Source organism: Buteo buteo, chromosome 19 (genome assembly GCF_964188355.1).
Source record: "Buteo buteo chromosome 19, bButBut1.hap1.1, whole genome shotgun sequence".
Lineage (NCBI taxonomy): Eukaryota > Metazoa > Chordata > Aves > Accipitriformes > Accipitridae > Buteo > Buteo buteo.
In genome coordinates, this window is record NC_134189.1 from 18496835 (window position 1) to 18520423 (window position 23589).

The 23589-nt window shown below is 41.6% G+C and overlaps 1 protein-coding gene across 9 annotated transcripts in view; it reads left to right on the top strand.

Annotated features, from left to right (window-relative positions):
* Positions 1–23589, top strand: part of SOX5 (SRY-box transcription factor 5) — a 291945-nt gene that overhangs the window by 261378 nt on the left and 6978 nt on the right. For 6 of the 9 annotated variants that reach the window (XM_075051376.1, XM_075051377.1, XM_075051378.1 and 3 more), the window contains 3 exons: positions 1522–1694; positions 17231–17339; positions 18260–18433. In XM_075051376.1, coding sequence (XP_074907477.1) covers positions 1522–1694; positions 17231–17339; positions 18260–18433 — 456 coding nt within the window. The remainder of the gene's footprint in view (positions 1–1521; positions 1695–17230; positions 17340–18259; positions 18434–23589) is intronic. The other 3 variants (XM_075051382.1, XM_075051383.1, XM_075051385.1) reach the window with 1 other exon arrangement.

The window sequence follows — 23589 nt, forward strand, 5'->3', positions numbered from 1 at the left end:
CGCGCCATGGAACATGGGAATACCAGTTCCATTCTGTCTGCAGTCTAAAAAAACAACAATAAAAACCCAAACCAAACTAAAATCCTGACAGCAGCGCAGCACTGAACTAATCTGACATCAGCTTCTTCCCCTGAAATGTTTTAAGCAGCAAGACAATGTCCTACGTTTTTTGGCAATCAGCAGATCAGATAGAAGAGTCTAGCAATACAACAAGGATGTGTAATCTGACATGATTAGACAAGGCTCTTTAGGAACAGAACATTCATAATTGAGACAAAGAAAGAGTATTAATAACACTTTCCTAACACGGCAGTTAGCCATTTTATATTTCCTTTCTTTAATCTTAGTGTTTTTCAACAAATCATGGGATTTAATAGCGTGTTTTGGCAGATTAGAGGATTTATGGCCCAGATGTTTTTTGTTCTAAAAATGGATTAGGGTGTAAAGTTTGCTGGAATCCATGGAACATGTTGAGGCAAGCCGGTCATTTTGTGTGTGATTAGTGCCTGCCTTCTGTCTCACAGTCCCTCCATCTGTCACAATTCACCAATGGATCTGGTTAGATTTAGCCTCATGTCACAAACAGAAGTCCCTTTTCTGGGCAATTTCATATTACAGATTCATTTTATGCCGGTTTTATGCCCTAGTTAAAAGACAGAAAGAAGAGTGTGCGTGCGCGCGCGTGCAGGGATGTGGAGGGGGGAGGGAGATTGATAGATATTAGCCTCTCCTTTAATGTTTGAAAAATAGACTGAGGCTTGGAGTCTCCCATCAGTATTCTATCCTACAAATCACATGCAGATCATAATAAGTATAATCTACAGTACGCTAAAGGAAAAAAATGACAGTGTCACATTTAAAATTAAATAGTATTAGCTGTGCCGGTGATGCTTGTAACATTTTAAAAGGAAATAATTCAGTGACTACTAAGGCTAAGCCCTAGGCTGTGAATTTGCAGCAAAACAGTGGACATTTGACCTACTATTAGCAGCATGAATAGGAGTGGGAATGTAGGTCCGTGTAGCTGTGGTTTCTTACACATTTCTGAATGACAGGTGGTGGTGGAGAGCATTCAGTGGATGAGGTTTCTCTTCCCAGCCATTATGCATTTCATATCTATAGCAAACCACCGCCACCTGTGGTTTATTTTAATGTATTCACAAGTTTTAAGAAGGGGAAGAATGAAATGGTCTATTTTTAAGAGTTTGGGATTGCTGGCATGATCAAAGCTTCCCCTAACTCTTATCCGGTTACATCCTGCTGCATACAAACCGCAGGACTAACCTCTGCAGCGTCAGGGAAATGCTGAAACTAATGGGATCAAATATCAGGACGATGATTTTGGCACTGAGGTTTCTCATGCTTTCTGTCCAGGTGGCTCTATCATAACAGTAACAATTACAAAGCACGGATGGGTTTCTGGGCGTTACCTGTTAACTCTTTCTCATTAATAGTGATAAACTGTTGGTGCAGTTCATCGATGAAAGCTAAAGTGTTTTCTTGTAACTTTCTTTTTTTAAGATATCCTTTCTTCTATCACGTCGTCAGGTTATTTAAATGACCACGATGCTGTTACTAAGGCAATCCAGGAGGCCCGACAGATGAAGGAGCAACTTCGGAGGGAACAGCAGGTGCTGGATGGGAAGGTGGCCGTTGTGAATAGCCTGGGTCTCAATAACTGCAGGACAGAAAAGGTGAGTTTCCAAGACTGCCTTTGCAAAGGGTCAGAGATTGCTTTTGGCTCGCCTTGGAGATACGTAGGTTCTTCCTCCCCTTTTTTCCCTCATTTTTCTTGCTCTATTTTCTTCTTCCCAATCAGTTTTTAAAGAGAATAGTTGCTTCTTTCAAAAAAAGGGAAAGGCAAAATGAAAACCACAACCAAAAGCTGACATGAGAGACCTGGGGGCCCCTGGGGGAGAGGGGGGAGGAGGAAGAGATAGTTAAAGCCCTCACAAGAACTTTGGAGGCCACTAATTCTCTGTTCCAGCCTGTCAACGTGTATTATGAGAAGGTGATCTTGGAAATCTCTGGGTCTAAGTGGAAATCTTGCTTTATGGAAATGCTTACATGTGTTTGTGAGATGAGCTGGATTTGAAAATATTCAAGCTTCTTTAGGAACATAAGCTTTGCTGATACTCAGGCTCAGCTTCTGGGTATTTAGCCTTGTGAGGTTGTCATATATGATATTTTGTGACCATTGCAATGTAGCACTGTCATGTCACGTTAGATGACTTAACAAAATTGAAAAAATGGAGAATTGACAACACAAACTGCACCAAATATTCGCAGTGAAACTTAGAGGCAGCAGAATGTATGGGCCTTACCACCTTCTGCTTTTGAACTGGCCTGTGAAGCTGTGCTGTAATAAAATATCAACAAAGTGAATATTCACTAGTAAAATGTGTATGTACTGTAACCGTCGCGTAAGTCAGAGAGGTTGTGATTTGCTGCTTTTCTCTGGAAATACCTGATGTCTTTCCGTGCGTTGCCGTGGCTTATGGAGGATAAATAGACCTGCCAGTCCTTGCTGCCACATTTATAGTGAGCTGTCCCTATAATACAGCCACCTAAGATACGCATCCAAATCCTTGTGTGTGTCTCAACATCATATGCTTAGCAAGACTTTTTCCTCAATTCCTCTCTTCCCCTGCAATATTTTCTGAGGTGATAGAGCCTTCATCATGCAGTATAACCAAGATGACCGTTGTTGCATTTGGTGTAAACTGAATTTTATTGAAACCGCTTCTAGTGGCTTTTCACTGTAAGGCCTTGTGTGAATCACTGAGATAGGCAGATAAATAGAATGAATAAAAAAGATCAGCTATTTAGCAGAAACTTGAAAGTCAGTCATCCTAGGAAGCTTGTGAGTCAAACAATATTGTCCAGAATGAGCAGATTGCTAATTTGGATAGCTTTCCATTTTCCCTGTTTTTAGATGGAGTTTGATCAATAAGCTGTGAGAAGCCAGCAGTCTGGGTAATGAATGTTAAATGTACATGTGAGTCTCTCGCTACTGTACTTTTTTCATCAGCCTATCCTGGGTGTAAGTGATGTCGAAATGACTCCAATTTCATGCACTTTCTTGAGAGGAAGGGGAAGGAAAAAAGAGGTCAGTGTAATAGGTATCTGGCAGTACATACAATCTCTCTTAAAAGAGTAAGAGCACTGGTATGGGGAGAGAGAAAGAAAGAGAGGGATGGAGCATGTTTACGGCATTTCACATAGGAGAGTACCAGAAGGGAAAAGGGAAAAGCAGAGTGTCAGATATAAGAAGAAGTGATCACAAGCACAAAGGAATTTATATTCAAATATTTAAGCATTCTTGAAAGGATGCTCGGAGCAGAAATTTCTTTTCTCTGCTCCCCATGTCGAAATGACTTTAACACTCAGCCAGATGCTAATGCAAAGTGACTCAAGCTATTCCTCGCAAGCATAGCTAAATTGCCGTTATTTGTTAAGCGCATTGAATTCAGCTGTGGATACAGCAGTTGGTTGCATTCAGAAAGCATCTGTACCCTTTTTTTCCTTCTTTTTTTTTTTTTTTTTTTTTTTTTAATCCTCCAAAGCAGAGACAACTCTACCTATCTCCCCCCTCTCCTCCCTTGTGCTGGCTGGGAATTGTCAAGTGACAACCGACCAAATCCTTTTGGACAGGAAGCCTTCATCCTGAGTTCTATATACTTGCAAAGCAGGCCTTGTGGTTGGATCAGGAAGCCCATTAAAAGCACTTTGATGGTATGGAAATTCATCTTCATGAAGCACCCAGGCCCCTAAGCAGCATGCTGTTTAGCTGTGGTTACAGATCAGTCATTCACATCGGAGGGCAGTAATTGTGCTGACGGCTTGTTCGGCAATGGAAGTACATAAAATAATCCCAGGCCCTCCACCATGGCATTGCGAGTTAATCTTCTTTAATACAGATCAGCTGTTGTTCTAACACATGACTTTATGCTGGCTCTAGTGACTCTGCACAGCCTTTTGATTAAGTAACAGGAGTGGAACCATCTGCATTCACTTTATTCTGTTACTTCCCTATTGTTGGGATTCTCCTTACCCCTTCTGTTTTCACTTCTCACCCTCAACCCCAGTTGAAGTTTATTTTCCTCTCTAATTCATGCCTCCTGGTGGGCTCGTGGAGGGCAGAGAGGGGTTCTTTTACAAGGTAGCAGGAAGAAAAAATTGTTTGCTCAGTGGCAAATTTTTCTAAAGCAGCTATAGGGTTTGGGGGTTTTGATACAATAAATGCCAAAACTTTATCAGGGCACACTGATGTATTTTATTTTATTTTTTTATTTTATTTTATTTTATTTTATTTTATTTTATTTTATTTTATGTTAAAGTGGAGACAGGAAAGGACAGAACCAAATCTGAGCTCTCCTAGATTATAATGGCATTTGAGTTGCTGGGGTGACCACTTAAGCCACTAAGTACTAATTAAGAAGTTGCACTTTTTAACTTGTAGGGTCTCCTGAGCTGTCTCTTGCATTTGACCCAACAGGAGAGAGATGTAGGCTGTAAAGCTTCGGTACTTGTTCTCCCTTCTCATACATGCTCTAGGCCATCCGCTGACTAGCCAGCTGTGAAGTTCAGATCCGGACAAGCACCCCAACTTCTCTAAAGTTTGTGTCTGTTTGATCTAGGACTTTAAAGTTTTCTTTCTTATTAAGAGCAAGATTTGAGAGGAAGGCAAGTGTTGGCATTTTGCATTAAATTTTATTTGTTTTTTCCCTGTTTTCAAGGGAAAGGAAAAGAGATAGTTGGGAAGGTGGGCAGTGAGAAATAGAGTGCTGCAGTGTTACCAGGGAGGGTTTCCCTTCAGAAGCTCAGCGTCCCACCGGGGGCCTTAGAGCAGCCCCCTGAACTTTGGGGACTTTGCGTTTGCTCACTGGTTGCTTCCTGCAAGGGAAATTTTGAGGTGGGGGATGGAATTAAAAGAGACCTAGGCTAAGGTAGCTATCTGTCCATGGGCATATTCGTCCTTAGAAATGTACGTTATATTTGTAGTTACGTACAGAAGAAAGACTCTCCTTCCCGTAGAGTGATCTTAAGCTTTATAGGCAACAAACACTCATCTGGGGCTTTCCCCGATTTTCCTCCCTTCTTTGCTGCGGTGGGTAGTGTAGTTATGGAGACCTATGGTTCTCTGAGACGTGATGAGTTTTTTGTTGCATGAATTGCTGCTGCAGCCTGCCAGCGAAGGTGGGCTCTGTGCAGTTCTGAACACGTATGTTAGGCTCTTGGTAGGGATTTATCTGCCAGCAGTAGCTGGGTAGGCTCAGGGCTGGAATTCACCTTTGTGAGTCTCTGCTAAAGCTCTTGGGGCTTTTCTCCACACATGTACATGGCCTGTTATCTGTCTCCTGTTCCCAGACGGGTTGATCCCTGTGGACAGCCAGCTGTAAGGCAGTAGTCAGACAGGCATTTTGTGGAATTGGAGAGAAACTGTATAAAAGGAGTCACAAATGAGAAAAGATTTTTAAAAATGGCTAGGATGATTTGGGTGAGTCACTTTATGGGCATCCAACTTGGACCATCTTGAGGGATTTGATTTTCAGAAGATTACACTAAAAACTATGAGCATCATGATGAACATGGATTTTACTAAAACCTATTTTAATTGCAAATAAAACATATTTTTACATTACTTTTCTTGGAAACATTTCCGTGTATAAATGAGAAGTGTGTGTATATGTTTTTCTGGTTTCTTGGAAACCCAGGAGCATAGTTTTATTTGTAATTGTCATCTACAGTTAATTATAGCTTGATACGTACTATACATAAACAACGTTACCTTTTATACATGTAGCTTAGAGCGCAGATTGTCATCTAGTGCAAACACCACAACAGGCAACACCAGCAAGTGGACTCTGGTCTATTTGTTCAGCCCCAAAACCGCCTGCTCCCCCGCAAAGGAGATGTACACAAACACAAAGAGCCAGCATGTGTGTGCATGCAGACAAGCCTACAGTGCGCTCTTTCAGAGAGCCACAGCACAAACATGCACCGAGCTAGCCAGTAATTTTCTGACTGTAGTCAGACTCTCAGGCATTCGTGTACGTACCCTGGTGACTGTAAAAAAGGAGGCAGGGGGCACGCGAGCAGGTATTGGAGCGTGTGTCTGCGTACGCTGGCGCAAAGGCAGGTACCGGTTTCGGAAGGCTGGCGCCTGCTGGTAAAGGTGCGGGTGGCTGGGACAGCTGGGAGGTACCCGCAGCCACACAAGCGTTTCGGACGTGGGCGGACGCGGTCACGCTCGTAGCGCGCTCCGAGATGAGTGCATCCGAATGCGTACACCTCCTGTGCTGAAGTGTTTCTTAACCTGCCATACGAGTTCTCCCTGTTACTGCGTGGAGTGTGTCCTGTTAAAAGGCTCTGACATGTACTTGTCTGCTGGGCTGTAACTAAAGAGGCTATTTGTAACAATATTTATTCCAGCATTGTAAGCAAGAGCCTATTCATTACTCATGCTTAGGGAACACCGGTTCAGGATGTCTTTCCTCCCATTCCCACCCCCCCCCTCCTCCCACCGTCCTCCCCACTCCCACCCCCACCTCCCCTCTTCCCCTTAAGAGAGTGCCAAACATGAAATGACAGTGACCAATGTTGACTTAATGTGGATGTTTAATAATGAAAAAAGTGTGTCAGTTCCAGCGTTAGTTACAAATGGCAGTAAGTATATCGGGTGGCAGCCCTGTAATAATTTTACATCCATCATTCCTTCCTGATGCCTCGCTGGCTGCCTGATGGATGGGGATAGCAGAGTTAACTCTTAAGAAACTGCTGTGATCTGCTGAGCTGAAATGAATTCTGTCCCTGCTCTCCCCTCAGGGAGGAGGGGGATATTAAGAATCTCAAACCCGCAGATCCTGCTGTCTTTGAGAAATAAAACACTGGAGCTCACTTTACTAAAGGCATAAGCAGGAGCTGGTTTAACACATGGGATTTAAATTTCTTGCAGTAGAGAATTTTACTTCAATAACATTTTTTTCGTCCCCTAATGGTTAAATTTGAACCAGAAAGTCAAGAAAAAACTGGAGGAGAGAAGGGCAGGGAGAAGAAGAAAAGAGAAGGGTTGGTAAAACAGACTCTGCCCCCCGTGCTTCCTGCAGACGCAGACAGTCCGTGGGTCAGACTAGAGTGAATGTGTTGTAATGATTGAAACTGGGAAGAATGGGACCTGGCGCAAGCCGGGCTTCCCAAACAGGAGAAACCCACTGGAAATAAGTCCAGAGATGCAGTACTAACATCATAAACCAAATCACTTTATAAGAGTTGAAACCTGCCCATTTTCATAATCTCCGTATTATTTTACTGGAAAAATACTTCAGCATTCTCAGTGACTAGCAGGGTCTGTATTACCCACAGACATTACATACACACACACTTATCCCTGCAAGTTCAGCAGGCCACTAATATCTGTGTCCTGTAATTTGCAGCCCACTCTATTCCTCACTGGCCTGTAAAACACTGGGAAAGATGATCAGTGTAATATTTTTGTTCTCACAGTGTGAGCAGAGATCTGTTTGGAATAATTATTATCCAATGTGGGGACCGGGGAGTATCTTGCAGACGATGGAGTGCTACAGTCCCACAACACAGAAGTCAACGTACAACCCTAACAACTGTATTTCCCCTTCTTATTACCCTTTTCCCTACCCTCTTCCTAATTTTGTCTTACTGAGGTTCTCTGCCAGCAGAAACGCTTGTATGCGGGTTGCAGTCCTCTTTGTTAGTGCTATCAACACAGTTTTCAAAAAGCATGACAAGAGGGCGAGCAGATATTATGTCATCACCCATCCATCACCCTGGATGTCAGCCTTTCAGTAAGTCTGATCAGCAGGCTCAACAGGATCATTCATGTTCAAGGAGTCCTCTGTTCAACAGGACTGCTGTATCCATTGTCATTTCTCCTGAAACTTTTCTCAAATTTAATTAAAAACATGTCAAGTTTGCACACTGCAAAGATCAAAATTAGTTTTGCCCAGCACTGGTAACTAGGTATTAAACATTTTGATTTGCTTCAGCTGAAAGTTTATTCCCCCCCCCCCCTTTTTTTTTTTGCGGTTTGCTTTGTGGAGCTTGTGTATATTTATATTTACAGCCTCTGCATTTAATGGCCACATGCCTTGTTTTCACAGATGGCCAGTGGAAGAATTCCCCTCCCCCCTTTTCTTTTAGTAAAGCCTGCCTTTGGTTTTGCTACTTCTGTCACAGTGCCACTACTCTCAGTTAGCAAGTGTCTACGCATGGGAGGGAGAGATTCTGAAATAAGGGTTCTTTTTATTCCCCCGAGGATTTTAGCTCTTTATTTTAGAACGCCTTTTTTTTTTTTCCCTGATTGACCATAATCTATTAAATGCCCAGATACATTTTTCAAAGAAAAATCAAGTGTGTATGTTTGTTTGTGTCTTTAGTGCATCATTATGGCAGGGATGCATGGGCAGGGTTAGCTAATGAAAAATGAAACATGCAGAGGGAGGGACAAATTCTGCCCACGGATGTGTGCATGGAAGTCCTGTTGAAGTCAAGGAGAACAGCAGGCAAAGAGGCAAGGCAAGAACCCTGGATCCTTGCAGCTGCTGACTGGGAATGGGAATTTAAGTCTTCGTTCACTCCAAAGGGCAGAGATTGGAAACATTCGCAGGCTAGTGTGGATCAGGGAGGACTGCAGCTGTTTATACCTTAGTGGAAATTTTATTAAGCCCAATAAAGGTGGATCAACTTCCTCCTGAAAAAAAATCCCCATACAATTGATTTGGAGTTCTTGTTATGTCTTTTGAGCTTTTTGAATCTTTGGGTTTAAGTTCTAAGCTGTGCCCTGCAGCCACAAGAGCTAATTACTTCCTGAGATTTTATTGTTATTTTTACATAATCACATGCCTCCAATAGCTAGGGCTTTCAGCACATTCGTGGGCACCAGCATCAGTGCAATACTTCTCTTCAGTGTAATAGAGGCTGAGCTTGATTGTCGCTGTGACTTGTGCCCACTTGTCTCCTGGGGGATCAGCCTGTCCTCTTCTGCCCGTCCTAGTAGGCAGGTGTTCACTTAGCTGAGTGACAAACAGCCACTGGTGTTTTTTGGGGGTGCTGAACTTTACCTTTAATTGTATCGATGCTGATGCTGGGGAGTAGACAAGCTAAGCCTTACTTCATGACTAGAAAAACGTTGTGGTTTCTTTCTTAGGAGACAGCCTAGATAGTATGTCAACTTCTTCATTAGGGCTCGACAAAACGTAAGCAAAGGTACAGCAGCCTTCATAATTTGCATACCTTTATATCTGTTTTGCTGCTACGCAGTTGAGTCACCAGTTGTTTAATAAACAATTGCCAGGAAAGCAGAGACTGTGTTCTTGCTTTCTCTTTAGGTGTATGTAGACCCTCTTTCCCAGGTTATCCTGCATGGGTTGTAATTTTCATCTTGTTTCATTTTTGGTGTACCACCTCTCTTCCTCCAGTAACCCTTCCTTTCCTCACTGATCAGCTGTAGCAGCTCTGACTCGCTGTGAAATCCTTCATTAAAATTTACACGGCAGATTTCATCCAGAGATCTCAAAACTCTTCACAGTGGCGGGAAGATGTCACGATCTCCATCCTGCTTAGTTGGGGAAACTAAGGTGCAGCGACTGAACAATTCATGCAAAGTTACAGAGCGTGTCAGGCCAGCCCCGAAAGCAGTCTAGATGAGAAACTGGGTCATGTAACTCTTAACCTATTTGCAGTCAGCGGATTACAGCTGGATCTGGTTGAGGTCAATGCCTATGCCCGCACTGTAGAAACTTTTCGAGGAAGGAAGCAGTGTCTCATCATTCTGCTTTGCTTTTGCTTTCCTTTTTATTTCTTCCTTAAAGTAATGGGCTGGGCCAGCCCTACCTGCGTTTTCATTTAAAAATCCTGACTTGCACTATCTCTCAGAGCTCATAACCAAAGAAAAGGAGGACCTCAGTGTCTCCTCTTTTCCTCTAAAATTGCTACTTTCCATCAGTTTGTTGCCAAGTCAAATAATATATTTTACTGAGGGAATAATTCTTTCTCAAATAAAGAATTTTAAAAAAATATATATCTTAGGGGCCTGACCTCTGCCAAGTTGTTGAGGATTTTCCTCTTTTTATTTTAGTGGACTCTGTCTTGCCTTCAGTGTTTTGAAAGGCACTGACTTGAGAGCCCTTAGAAACCAAAGGCCTATGTCCACAACATATAGCAAAGAAAATGACTATACAAATTTCAGCAAATTCCCCTTGTGACTTGGTGTCTGTTCCTGAGAGGAGAGTAGTTAAATGTCTGGGCCTGATCCATCTGATTTTTTTTCCTATAATACCTCATATGGCACCTCTCTACTGAGTCCATATAGCACTTTGTATAGATTACAAATCAGATGCAATGTTTTCTAGGTGGTATTGAACCAATCTGGATTTGAATATATACTGCAAACCAAAAGATATGGTTCCTTTACCAAGTGATGTAGCCCCAATTAAAACTGAATGTGATAATTCTGAAAGAAGAACCATAAAATCAGGAAGAGCCACAAATAAAGAATGTTCTTTTATTTTCTTGCTTCTAATGTTGCTTTTAGGTCCTGTGGGTGGATTATTCCATGAAAAAGAGAGATCTCAGATAAGCAAAACTGAAAGAGCTGAGGGGGTGGTGAATGCATTGTTTCTTCATACTCAACTTTGATGCAACAACAACAACAAAAATCTCCCAAATGATATATTGCTGTGACATTATAAATAATCTTTCATCTTCTTTGGTGGTCCACAGAGTTTATATAATTGGAAGGCTAAAACCCTTCTTTGTTGTTTCTTCCCTTTTCATTAGTACAGTAGAAGACTATAAAATTGTGCAGCCAGAAGGGGTTTAACAATTACTGAGTCACCATTTGAAAGTCTCACTCTATTTTATCATTTTATGCATGTGCTTTTTATGAGTTTTACAGCCCTGCAAGCGTTACTTAAGCAAGGTCCATTGTAATGGTGGATCTGTAACTGCTCTTACTTTTATTTTATTTTGCTTTCCCTTGTAACATGTGCCATCAGCAAGAGTCACAATTGCACACTCAGAAAGAACTTATAAGACTGAGGTTATAATTTTTAGATAAGATTCAGAAGTGCTAGTTTCAGTTCCTAAAACTACCGGTCTTACTAAGGAACCTTTGGCAAGTCACATAATACGTGACTCAGTTTCCCATCTGGTAAACAGAGTTAATAATACTGCCTTTCTTTGTGAAATATTGTGGCTAAATTCACTGGTGAGTGCAAAACACTTGGGCAATGTGATCTGTTACACAGAAAAACCTAAATCTAAATAGAAGATCCCTCTGAAAAGAGCTGGAAATTTTCTTACAGCAGTTATAGGTATAACAGGATCTAGACTGTAACATGGTTTGGACTGGGACATACAGTGTGCACAGTACCTATTTTCAAGTACCATGGCATTCATATAGAGGAGTAGAGCCTGGACTGCAAGTAATTCGTCACGTGCAAACCTCTGGGCACACCTCTCACTACTGCCAGTGGTTCCTCTGAGTTCTTCCAGCTCTCTGTCATCTGTAATGCCTACCTGCCTCATGTTTTCGACATTTTGAAAGACTGTGGATGAAGATTTTATAACACAAGCTATTCTGATGTTTATTATTGCCAGAGGCAGAGGAATTGCACAGAAAGATTACTTTTACAAAGTCTTCACTGATGTCAGATGTAGGATAAGACTCTTCACCTTTTTGGAGAGCTAAGGAAAATATCATAGTGTTGAATGGATAACACCTGGCACCACCAGTGTGTCTGATAATTAAAGATGTTTTTCTATCATAAACAGAAGTGAACTTTCATTGCGGGATCATAGTCTAGCAGCTAATCTGCCTAGTACTTTAAGATTTGGTGCATAGTGACCAAGGGATGTGTTGGAATGGTTGATATTTACTGGGGCTTGCTGAGAGAAGACCTCTGCCTCAGCACCACAAACCGCATTAGATGCTGTCACAGGCCCTGCTCACCCATCTAAGATAAAAACCAGCTGATCAAAACTCAATCTATTTGAAAATACCACCTTTAGAGTTTAGACGTGGGAATTTTTCCCACAGAACAGGATGATAAATAGCTGGACGAACTGCACTTGGAGGGGGAGGGAGGAAATGGGACACTAAAAAGGACAGTAAGAGGCAGCCATCTGTTTCTTTTTATGCATTGACACTGAAGGGAACAAAGGTAGCAGGCACTCTGTCCATCAGTGTATTTGTAACTCTGCAGTGCAAGAACTGGTGAGCAAGTTTCTCCTTGCAGTCCATAGGTAACGGTGTTTGGCTCTCTCCAGCTCCTCTACAAACACATTTTTTTCACCTGGCCTTTCAGTTCACTTGGAATAAGAAAAGCAGGAATGTGAAGGGATGTGCCTGAACGCTCTTCCTCTGATATTCTGCACTGGCTGTATCTCTGCAGGCATGAAACTGAGAGGAAAAATATTCATATCAGGGGAAATGGGGGTAGGGTTAGGGGAGCAGAAAAGTGAAGAGTGGACTGCTTCAGTAAAATTGCTAACCTTGAATTATGCAATCGGAAAAACAGCTCTTGCCAAAATACAATTCTAACAGAGTTCAGAGTACTGTCAGTGTTTGCCAAATACCCCAGCCAAAAGGATGTCTCAAAGAGGGGGAGGAGGGATCGGTTACCATATGCCCAGCATTCACAGAATTCTGGAAGAACCGTGGAGTCCTTCAGGAGTGGATGCGTGTGCATGGTCTCAGGTGCACCCTGAGCGTTGGTACCATGATCCAACACAAGGTAGGAGCAGCGAGGGCAGAGGGGAGTAGGCAAATATATCAGAATGTCTTTATTTCTCAGACCTTCCAAGGTTTTGCTTCACATTTGTATAGTAGTGGGAGGAGTTCTGGCAGACTTTATCAGGCTGTTCTACATATGTTTTGACTCTTCTTGTTTTATGTTTCTTCTATGAAAGAGACTGCAACCAAGTTCTTGTCATTTTTAGATCAATGTTTTGTTAAACTATGACAGCTATCCATGACAGAGAGCCAAGTAACTTTTGCAGCTGACCACAAAACTGAGTCTGACTTGCGGTGCTTAGTCATTTTTTATATATTTTTTTTCTACATGACACATTCCATGTGTGTATGTGTTTTTCATTGTTCTTTTAAATGTAATTAGAACATTTCTAGGAGCTGTGGTACAAAACAATCTTCTCCAGCAGATTACTTTCTTTGATTAATAAAGTTTTAGAAACTTCTCATCACATCGTGGCTATTGATGAAACCTCTCTCGTTGTACTTCGAACAGTTGGGCTATTGTGGGGTTGATTGCTCTCTACAGTATTATCTTCTCTGGTTTGCCCGTTATGATTTTAAATGATCCAGACAAGAGAGCTCTCGCTGCCCATATGAAGAGTCTCTCCTACAGTCCAATAGAAATGACATTAGGATAGTTTTTCCCAACCTCTGCCGAAGTTCTTCATGGAGGTAAAAGATGTTTATGTCTTTCAGCCTTCTGGGGCCCGATCCAAAATTCAGAAATTTAGAAGAAAAAGAATCACTTCATCTTTAGCAAGAGATCCATTTTTTCTTCTCCTGCAAGAGCAGAAGCGTTCCTTCCCGTTTGTTTTCGCTACTTTGTACCGTCTGATTTTTAGCAGGTCTGGGAAGCAATTCTTTGCACTGCTTCCCTGGGTTTGGACCAACCTTGCCTGTTCTTCCCAGCAGTATTGGTCCTACGCTGCAGTTGATGCCACTCATGCATTGCTCGTAGGATGAATAGCATTTTAGACCTTTGGGGTGTGGGCAAATCTGAAATGAAGGGATTATCACTCTGTTTACTTTCTTGTAGCTTTAAAAACCTGAAAGCAAGTACAATTCCACCAGCTGAACTCTCTTCCCTGTTTCTTTCTCTGCCCAGCAAGAGGATTGGATGTAGAGCTTCATAAAATGATAAAATAAGTTTAAGGTGTAGTCCAACATAGTGTGCAGGAATGTGCCACTGCCTCCTGAATTCTAGTGCTGTATCACAACTGCTTTAATAAAGTGTGCTGTTGAACCCAACGTGCGTGTACTCCACCTGTGATCACTGGATGGTATCACAGCTTGCTACTGTTTACACAGCTAATCCAACACAGCGGAGTGGTGGCATGTTTTAAGAATGTGTAATTTGCTATTGAATTAAGATAATGATGATAAATAGATCCTATTTTTGTATAAACTTGAAACCATTGACCTCTTGTCTGAAGTTCTTAAATAGGTTCTGCGAGAGGAGGCTGGGCTAGCAAAGTCAGTAGGTTGCCAGTTTATTTGGCGTCAGGGAAGAAAAGATTTTTTTCCATTGTTTCTTTGGAGCTTCCATAAATACTTTCTCCATAAACTGAAAGACTCTGTAGGAAAGGTAAAGAGAAGCTTCCATCAAACGAAAAGCAGTAAGTCATCAACTGAATGCTTTCAAGCAAAACAACATGGGAATGCTGCTTAGCCCCTTTCAAATATTTTGTAATTGTAAAAGCGTTTCTGTACGTCAGGATTGCGGAAAATCAGCTGCCTTGTGTTTAAGGGGAAGAGCGTAGGACAGGCAATCAGAAAGCTACTTACGTATGGTCAGGCTTTTGCATCCTGCCAGGGTGTTGCTGATCTCTTTCTGCTCTCCTAATGCTGTTGCAGAGGCTTAGGAAAGAGCTGGCCTTAGATTTATTCTTGCCTGAGTACTTTTAAACTTAAACATCTCTAAACATTAACACAGAAAAGTACAGCTGGCTGTTTCGACATCCTCTGTTTCAAGAGCAACCTCGCACAGAAGTTCTTTTTCACTGCCGCCTTGTCGTTGCTGATGGAACTACATTGTCGTTCTCTGTGTTTAATTAGCAAGGAGTACGTTGTCACCGTGTTGAAAGGGTGTTCTCCCCTCTCACCCATGTTTCGGCTGGCCAGAGCCACCTCCAAGCGCCGGGGCTGAGCGGCGCAGCCTGCGAGCTCAGCGCTCACCTGGCACTCCTTCACGGCCCCTCTTCGATCACGCCTGCGCGCTCTCGCTTCAGCTAATGCGGCTGTACCTCAAAATGCAAAACTTTGCCCAGGATGGATAGCGGCAGAGCATCTGTGGGCTTGTTAAGTCAAACTCTGATAAACGAGCCGTACCCGGTGTGTACCTTGCAGACAGCATGCCGGAGCATTCACTGACCTTAAGACTCAATCAGATCATGTCGGCAGAGTGTGGTTCTGAATGTAACTGCCTCCGACTTCAACAGCTGCGTTTACTGCATAAAGAAAAAGCTGTTAAGCCTGTGCCCTTTGCGCTCTCAGCTCTGTTTCTCTAAGAGGTTTATACATGATTCAAGAAAAGCCTGCAACAGAATAACTCCCCTCCCCCATAATGTACCCAACAAGAGGAGATGTTCTTGTATATTTTAGGTTGGTGGCAGCATTTTAAAATGATTTCTGACATAAAAATTTTTGAACTCTATCATTATGAAGTTGACGGTAAATAAATTTTTTTCTGAGGAAACACTGTTGACTTCCATTATATATCTGAGATCCATTTGGAAGAAATACAAAGTCAGCTTATTCCTGACTTTCTGTCTGCTGACAGGCTGCTTTGGAAATGAGAGCTGAGTTAAAACCAGTAGATCAAAGTGTTTGGTAAAGCTAAATGCCTGAACAGTTCAGGTGCTTATTCGAAGCTTCTCCAAGCTTTCTGGATCTGCTGTGCCTGGTAGTGTTACAGAAACCTTTTTGCTTGTGATAGGTTGACTCTGCTACATGAGCTTTTCCTGCAAAAACCAAGAGGATAACTCATCTTGCATGCTTTCGGTGGTGATGTGTCTGGTTATAGACAGAGCACCAGGCATGCGAAAGGGACCCACAGTGAAAATGAATGTGAGGAATAGGAAAGTTAACCTCATGTTCCCTAAACCGTGTGAGCGTATGAAGTGGAGCAGATTAGCCTCGTTTCTAAGTCTCACAATAAAATTGTTGTGAAATGACTTGCGTGAATTGGAACCGTTCTTTGAATTGCAGATGCAGGGACATGACATTACAGGAAGCGTTTCTGTTTTCGCATTGTTCTCTTTTCTTTTTTCTTCTATAGTACAACCCACTGACATTATTAGGCTCCATAGAATAGTCGTAAAGTCTCCGGTTGCTATGTGAAATCTGAAAGTTTTTTTAGTTTGTTGATCTTTTACACTCATCGGGAGTGGAATAGAGCAACAAAACAGCAATCTTTCTTTCAGGAAGAAGCTCAAGAATTTTTTCAACTGGAGCCACTTTATTATCATGCCCTATCATGTCATTTTCTTAGCTTTGCAGAAGGCACAGTGCCTAACGTTTTGAAACGTTAGTATTGCTTTTCTGAAAGATTTATTTTTAAACATATGATTGTCAGGAAGATAGAATGTTTATGGGTGAAAGTCATTGGGAAAACAAAAACAGTTGGAAAATGGAACACCTTTGTATTTGTAGAGTCAAACAATTCAGGGGGAAGCGAGGTGTTTTGAAGAGAACATTGGAATTAATGGCCCTGGCATCTTGTTCTGGCAATGTCTTTAGACACCGCTGCAGCCTGACAGATTAATTGGCAGCACGCACTAGCCTGTTGCAATCCAGGGTTCACAGATAGTTCTGACTAGATGAATGACGGACGGGGTGTTAGTAAGATTGGGCAAAACAGTCTGGACAAGAACACAAACTGCTGCCCAAGTGTCACGCTTAATTCAGGCTGACCCTTTCCCAAGGCCTGAATAAGTTTTCACTACAGGGTGTTGGGTTTTTTTGCCGTACGGTCTGCTTCCTAAAATACTGCCTTTTAAAAACGAAGAAGGGCAAAGTCACCCATGTCTCTGCACCTTAATTGCAGGCTGGAAATAGAGTAAAACAAAAAATATGCTGCAAAAGAGCGTGTATCATTTAAACTTCCAGTCCAGCTTTGCAGTCCCAGGGACGCAGAGAATTGAAGTATTCTTCAGATGTGCAGCCAATTTTGTCATGCCTAGCTAAACCAATCTTTTCAACACTATGAAGTTTGCTCATCACTAGCTAATAAGCATGTTTTAAAAAGGACTTGGTAGAGTCTGCAACCATATCCCTTGCAGAAAAAATATTTTTATGTATCCTTAAATACCTGGCTCAGTAAACTGTTGTGAATGAATTGTTATCCAGCTTCCTTATCAACCTTCTAAATTACCTATGAACTTTGCAGTTACAATGTTTAATTATTTTCCTGATCCAAATCCCGTCATCTTGCCCATATAGGACAAAACAACACTGGAGACCCTGACTCAGCAACTGGCAGTAAAACAGAGTGAAGACGGGAAGTTCAGCCACGCAATGATGGATTTCAACATGAGCGGAGATTCTGACGGTCAGTACAAATGGCTTATCCTTATTTCCAGGTTTGTGTGTACATGTCAATGGGATCTGGAGGAGAATCCAAGTGCTTTGGAGGCCTGTGAGGCATAAGAGCGGTTAGCAATAAGTGGCTATGAAACAAGGCAGGAAAAATGATTCATTGTGTGGTGTTTTAAGTCTGGAGGTGATTTTTAGCCTTCTCTTCTGTACACTGCAGTTCTCAAGACTGGACCAAGAATGTATTTCTGATGGTAAAAGATAATAAAGGAGGCAAGTCGCTGTGGAATAAATGAGATCACACAGCGAGTCCATGAGTTACAGACCTGATTATCCATAGGTGTTGCACGCTCTGCATGTGTAGGAACTTTCTTGGTTTGATGAAGCAAGCGTAATGTTCATTTCTTTCTCTGCTATTGCTTATGTTGTTAGGGAGAGGTAAGCACAAAAGCAGGCAGATGTGTAAATGTGCATTTGCTACTTTGAGAATTGCTTAAGAAGAAATGCCTGATGTTGCCATATATCACCCCCTTCCCATCACAAAAAAGGTAGAAGATAGGTAACGTAATCTGACCAGCATTCTGGAAGCAAGAAAGGAAGAAAGTAAAAAGAAAAACTACATTGATAAGTGTTGGGTTTATGTTACTAAATAGTAAAAGATGGTTTAGAAAAGCTGTTTAATGCTTTGTGTTGAAAAAAACAATTGAAACTCTTCATCAAGTCTATACTATGTGCTACTGAATCAATAGAATAACTAAAAACTAGACAATGTACAATATGTGGTATTTCCTACTGCTTCAAGTAAGAAGAAGAAATGCCACTAACCTATTGTGAACACTGACTCATTGAATGTGCAGCACCTGACATAGGTTACTGATAGCAGAGGAAGCTGCATAATGAAACACAAGCTGGGAACGTTTTTCTCTTTCTTTTTAGGAAGTGCAGGAGTTTCAGAGTCTAGAATTTATCGGGAATCCAGAGGGCGTGGTAGCAATGAGCCCCATATCAAGCGCCCAATGAATGCATTCATGGTGTGGGCTAAAGATGAACGGAGGAAGATCCTTCAAGCCTTCCCTGACATGCACAACTCCAACATCAGCAAGATACTAGGTAAGAATGATAAAGCACTGTTCTTTCAGTAGCAAAACTCAAAGAATTTTTGACTGAATAGAGCTGAGCACCTGACACAACAGAATTACGATCTCTAGAATGTCTGTTTTCCTACTAATGACTGCACCAAAGGCATACAAGCTTCCACCGTGCTGCCCAGCGGTATACATTAACCAGAACCTGAAATGTTCTTGTCTCTTTGTAATTACTGAGATTGTGGTGGTGGTTTTGGTGCGAAAACATGAACTGAATAGACAAAAACAGTTCATTTCATTAGGCTTTGAACAAGCACAAAACGACTGCTATCGTTTATTTGGCCACGTATTTCAACTAACTAGATTCTATAGGGTAGCACACCACAGTATTTGATTTGCGCCATAGCACTTTCTGTTCGAATCAATGGCCATAGGGAAAAGATCCTAAAATACATCCTAAAATACATTTTAAACACTGACAGTTTGAAAGGATTTTTATTATGTTCCTGTTATATTAAATTTCCCTTTAGTACATAATCTCTATGACAAGCTGCTTTTATTCTAAATATTCTGAAAAGAATCCTGGAATCAAAAAACGACACATCAGAACTGGTTGCCATCCCATCCCAAGCAATATTTGTCATGAACATCATCTACTGAATTTCATGCCATAGTCTTCCAACTTTTCACTACTTGCTCAAATTCCCAGGACTGCATTCTGTCCTAAGTTACTCCTCTGTGACACGCTGAATGATACAGAAGGTGAATAATGAGGATCTCTGAGGCCAATGAATTACTGTTCTGCAGAAAAAAAAAAAACCAAACTGTGACCAAATTGGACATGTTGCATTTTTACTGATAAAGACTGTGTTACAGGACCTAAGCGTCCCTCAGGCCAGTGGGTAAAAGCTTAAGCAGGGACCACGTTTACCTGGGCTGCAGGTCTCATTGGTTTTGCAGACAACTCGAGAGATGTGGCACAATTGTAATGGCAGCATTAATCAGCTGCAGGGCTGGTAAATATGCTGAGTTTAGACTGGTCAGAGGTTTGAAGCTTAGCTTGATTAGAGTGGTATTATGAAAAGTTAGCAGGGGGCAAGTGGAAATGAGATAAATTGGTGGGAGAGGCAGAATGTATTGGCTGTGGATGGCAGATGTGACGATATTAACCCATGATTAAAAGGGTGGTATGAGATGATTAGATTAGTTATGGGAACGGGATTAGAAGGCTAAATTGGTTATGTTGATGGTCAAATAACCTTATACTGGTTAAAAGGGATTATACTGGTCAGAGGTGTATGATGTGATTAGACTGAGGAGAGGGCAGTAATGGTTTTGGTCTGTTTCTAAATTGAGACTAGACCTGGTTAAACCTGTTTTTAAATAATCAGCTTCAGAAATCTACAAGATCATTCTGAATGGCCCTTTTCATATAGAAAGTACAAAGAGAGCTTGATGTTTTCCCTCTTAACTGATTGTTTTGGATAACAACCTCCGACAGCACGCTGCTAATTCATTCTGCTTAAAACAGGCGCTTGAGCTGGGCTGACATTTTACGCAGTCTCTGGGGATCCTGGTTGACATTTTAAAGGGCTTCTAAGCATTTTATAATACCCTAAAATCTGGTTTTAATAAGCCATTCTGCTGAAATTGTTAACATAAGGAATCACCTTTTACTATTTGGCGCTAGATCAGGGAGATATGGGGACATCTTTTTCTGATTAGATATACAGTAGTTGGAGTAAAATGTGCAAATTCATTACAGATCCTGTTGAGGTGACAGACAGTATAGCTGACTCCAAACTCTTTCTGTTTCGCTGCCAGATATGGGGAAAAGCAAGGTCTGAGGCAGTAAGAGATGATGTTTCTATTTCTTTCCAGTATCACGTTTAATTTTTTTATTCCACCTATGCAATGGAGAGGGATGTCCCGACGTCTTCTTTCTCGACAGAAACGTTACAAAGGTCTTCCCTCGATTGCAAAAGGCCAGTCTTTTGAAGTCAGCAGGGAGCTCTCTGTTAACTGGCGTGGGGTGAGCAACTAGAAGCTTACAGTTCAGCCAGGTATTAGGGTCTCTTTATTAGAAAGCCACAATTTTTCCTTACCCTTTTTTTAGCAGCACTGCTACACGTTGAGGTCAGAGAGCTCGTTGTCATGGGGAGTAGCTTAGATGGAGTTGTCACCGATCGAGGGTCATTTTTATAGTAAAATGAGAGGAGGTGCCCTTCCCAGCACTAGAATTCTCTAGGGATTATGTTTGACACTGTGGTATTATGTTTTGAGCATAAAAATTAGATACATGGATTTGTCACTAAATTCATCTGTGCATACGTTTGTCATCCATCTGTTCATTGCAACTTAAACTTGTGGATAATGATTTTTTTTTAGTAGATGTTAAAAAAGTGCTAAAATGGGTCTGCTGGACCCTATCAATTTAATAATGCATTGTTTAGATATTTTTGTAGATATTTTAATAAATTTCACTGAGAAATCTACACGAAGAGATTAGGAAAAGACGAAGTTAGATACTACCTTCAGAAATTCCCTCGTGGATGTGTGTGAACACAAACCTATACACATACCTGTACAGTATCCAAGTGTTTGTGTATGTGACGGTATTTTTTAAACGTAAAATCAGCCTGGTTCAGATAGTCAGATTCAAAACGTCAGTCTAATGGGCTAAAAGTTAGGCAGTATTACAAACAGCTGAAAATTCTTCTCAGAGAAACTTTGCTTAAGGTGAGCGGTAAGCAGAGCTCCGAACCCCACGTGCGCGGGTGTGCGCGAGTGCCGGGGCACACGCGGGGCCGTCGCTTTCCTGCCCTGGACTCACATAGCTGGTCTCCACCGCCGAGTCCACGGGCGTTACGTGGGCACAGCTCTAACTGGTCTGGCTCACTTTGGGGGCAGGAGCCATGTCGGGTGCTGCAAAGTCGTGTCATTTTCTCATTTATTCCCTAAATACTTCAGCCACCAGATCAGGGAGAACTGTGCGAGCATCCTGCTTGTCGTTATGTATGCATCTGGGGAGGGGAACGTGTTCTTGTTTCCATAGTCAAGGAGAAAAGCCTTGCATACTTGACCCACTCAAAGCTTTCTAACACAGATGGTGAGCAGAAAGCTCACCCAAGAGTGTAAATCTTCCCTTAAAAAGAAACATTTTTCAAGATTCTTCAATCACACCTTGTTTGGCCTTGGGCTTGGCACTGTGCATAGGTACCCGTGCCTGCCTGTGTGTGTTTATAGACACATGAAACAATGGCAGATAAAGCTATTACAAATATATGTTATTTTTAACCAGTTTTGGTATGTTGATTGACGATACTCATTCATAGCTTAGCTTGCCTGTGGGTACAGATTCAAAGATCAGGGTTATATATTCTTCAAACTTTCAAAATTTCAGATTAAAAACGATCAGAGAGCTGGTTGTATTTTGTATATTACTAAGAAAATAAGTGACAATGATAAAATGTAAAAAACAAGGGTTTATCATCAGAAAATGTGCCCTTTTTTCAAAATTCATTTTGACAGCATTGTTTGTTTAATTATTTATGATACTTCAAAATATACTAGTAAATTATATGTAGTGTATTTTGTAAAAACCGTAAAGTCATAGTAAGAGGAGGTATCACTCTAGAAGGCAGCTATTAAAAACGTGCTGGTAAGAGAGGTGAGACTGCCAGGATTTTTGTTGTATTGAGTTTGCAGCTTAGGAAGGAAAAACATAATGAATTACATTTATGTATAAATATTGTATGTGTAACTGTATGTACAAATATTATGCATCAAAATTTCAGGTTTTATGGCCCTGATCCTGCAAAGACTCATGTGTTTGCTTAACTTCACCCACTATTTACAGATCTTTTCACATGAGGGGTAGCAATCTGCCTGCCCAGATCTGACTGTAGGATTGCAGCAAGCGAGCTAGCACAGTGAAAGAGGAATTGTGCTGGGATAGAACATTTTCATGGCAATTTTGCAACAACTGATTTTAATTTCTACCTTTCCATCTGTCCATCTGTCTCAAAATATGTCAGAGTTTCGACATTGCAGGTCCCCTCAGAGCATGTAAAGCAAATGTCAAGATTTGTTTAAAGACCGAGGCTTTCAGCTTTATTATTCATAAATAAAAACTGATTCATCAACAGGAAATGGGGCTGGGGCTGTTTTTCTAAACCACCGGGACTACAGCAGGTCTGTGATTAGAGGACTAAATTTAGACTAACTTTTATGATTTTCTTCATATGCTAAAACACCAGTGTGCCAGTGTCTACAAGGTATAATTTGAAAGCAGACCTACATCTGGGGATCTTCAGTGGAGCTCATATACTTTGCCCTGAATTCTTAACATCATTCAACACAGGCCCTATCTGTGTTTCCATCTTGCGCAGCACTAGTAGGTGTTAGTGTTTTGGCAGTCTCCACATGTTTATCACTGTGTCATTTAGCCCAAAATCTAAGAGGTACTACATGTGGAAAGTTGGTGTCACTTTTTCTAGCCACCCGCTTTGGCAGAAAAAGCTTGGAATAATTTCTCTGCAGGAGACAAAGCTGCTGACCAGGATTCTGGCTGCAGAGGCTTGCTGCCCGGTGTAACACCGAGCCCTGCACACAGACACTACCCCTGTGTGACACACGAAGTGCCGTGCAGGACTTCTAGTCCAAATCCTAGAAACCGTCTAGTCACACTAATATGGTGCTGCGCCTAAGCTAATAACAGTGTAATTAAGCTGTTTCCCAGTCCAGAACTAGCTGGAGGATCTCTGCATGTTACGTGTTGTAAACGTCATGAAAAATGATGGTTTTGACTCCAAAGTAATGTTTGCTAAGAAAGGGATGTCCATTGCTCCTCTTCCGAACAAAGACATCATTATTTACAAATCGGTTATCTCTAGGTGTGAGGTCAGGCTGGACCAGCCTGTTAGCCCTTCACTCCAGAAGCCCAAACTGCAGCTTGGAATAAAGATTCAAAAAGCAATGGGGAAAGTGGTGTCTATAATCCAAAGGGGTCTTTCTAGAGGGAACCAAACTGTTTTCTTTCCTGGGAAGGGATAACTGGGATAACTGTGCTCTCTATATTGTGAGTCTTAGGGGCACAGTGAGGTAAGACCAGCCTGAGTAATAGTGTGAGCTACGTACCATATGAGTAACCATAAAAAATGAAGAACAAGAGGAAGTCAA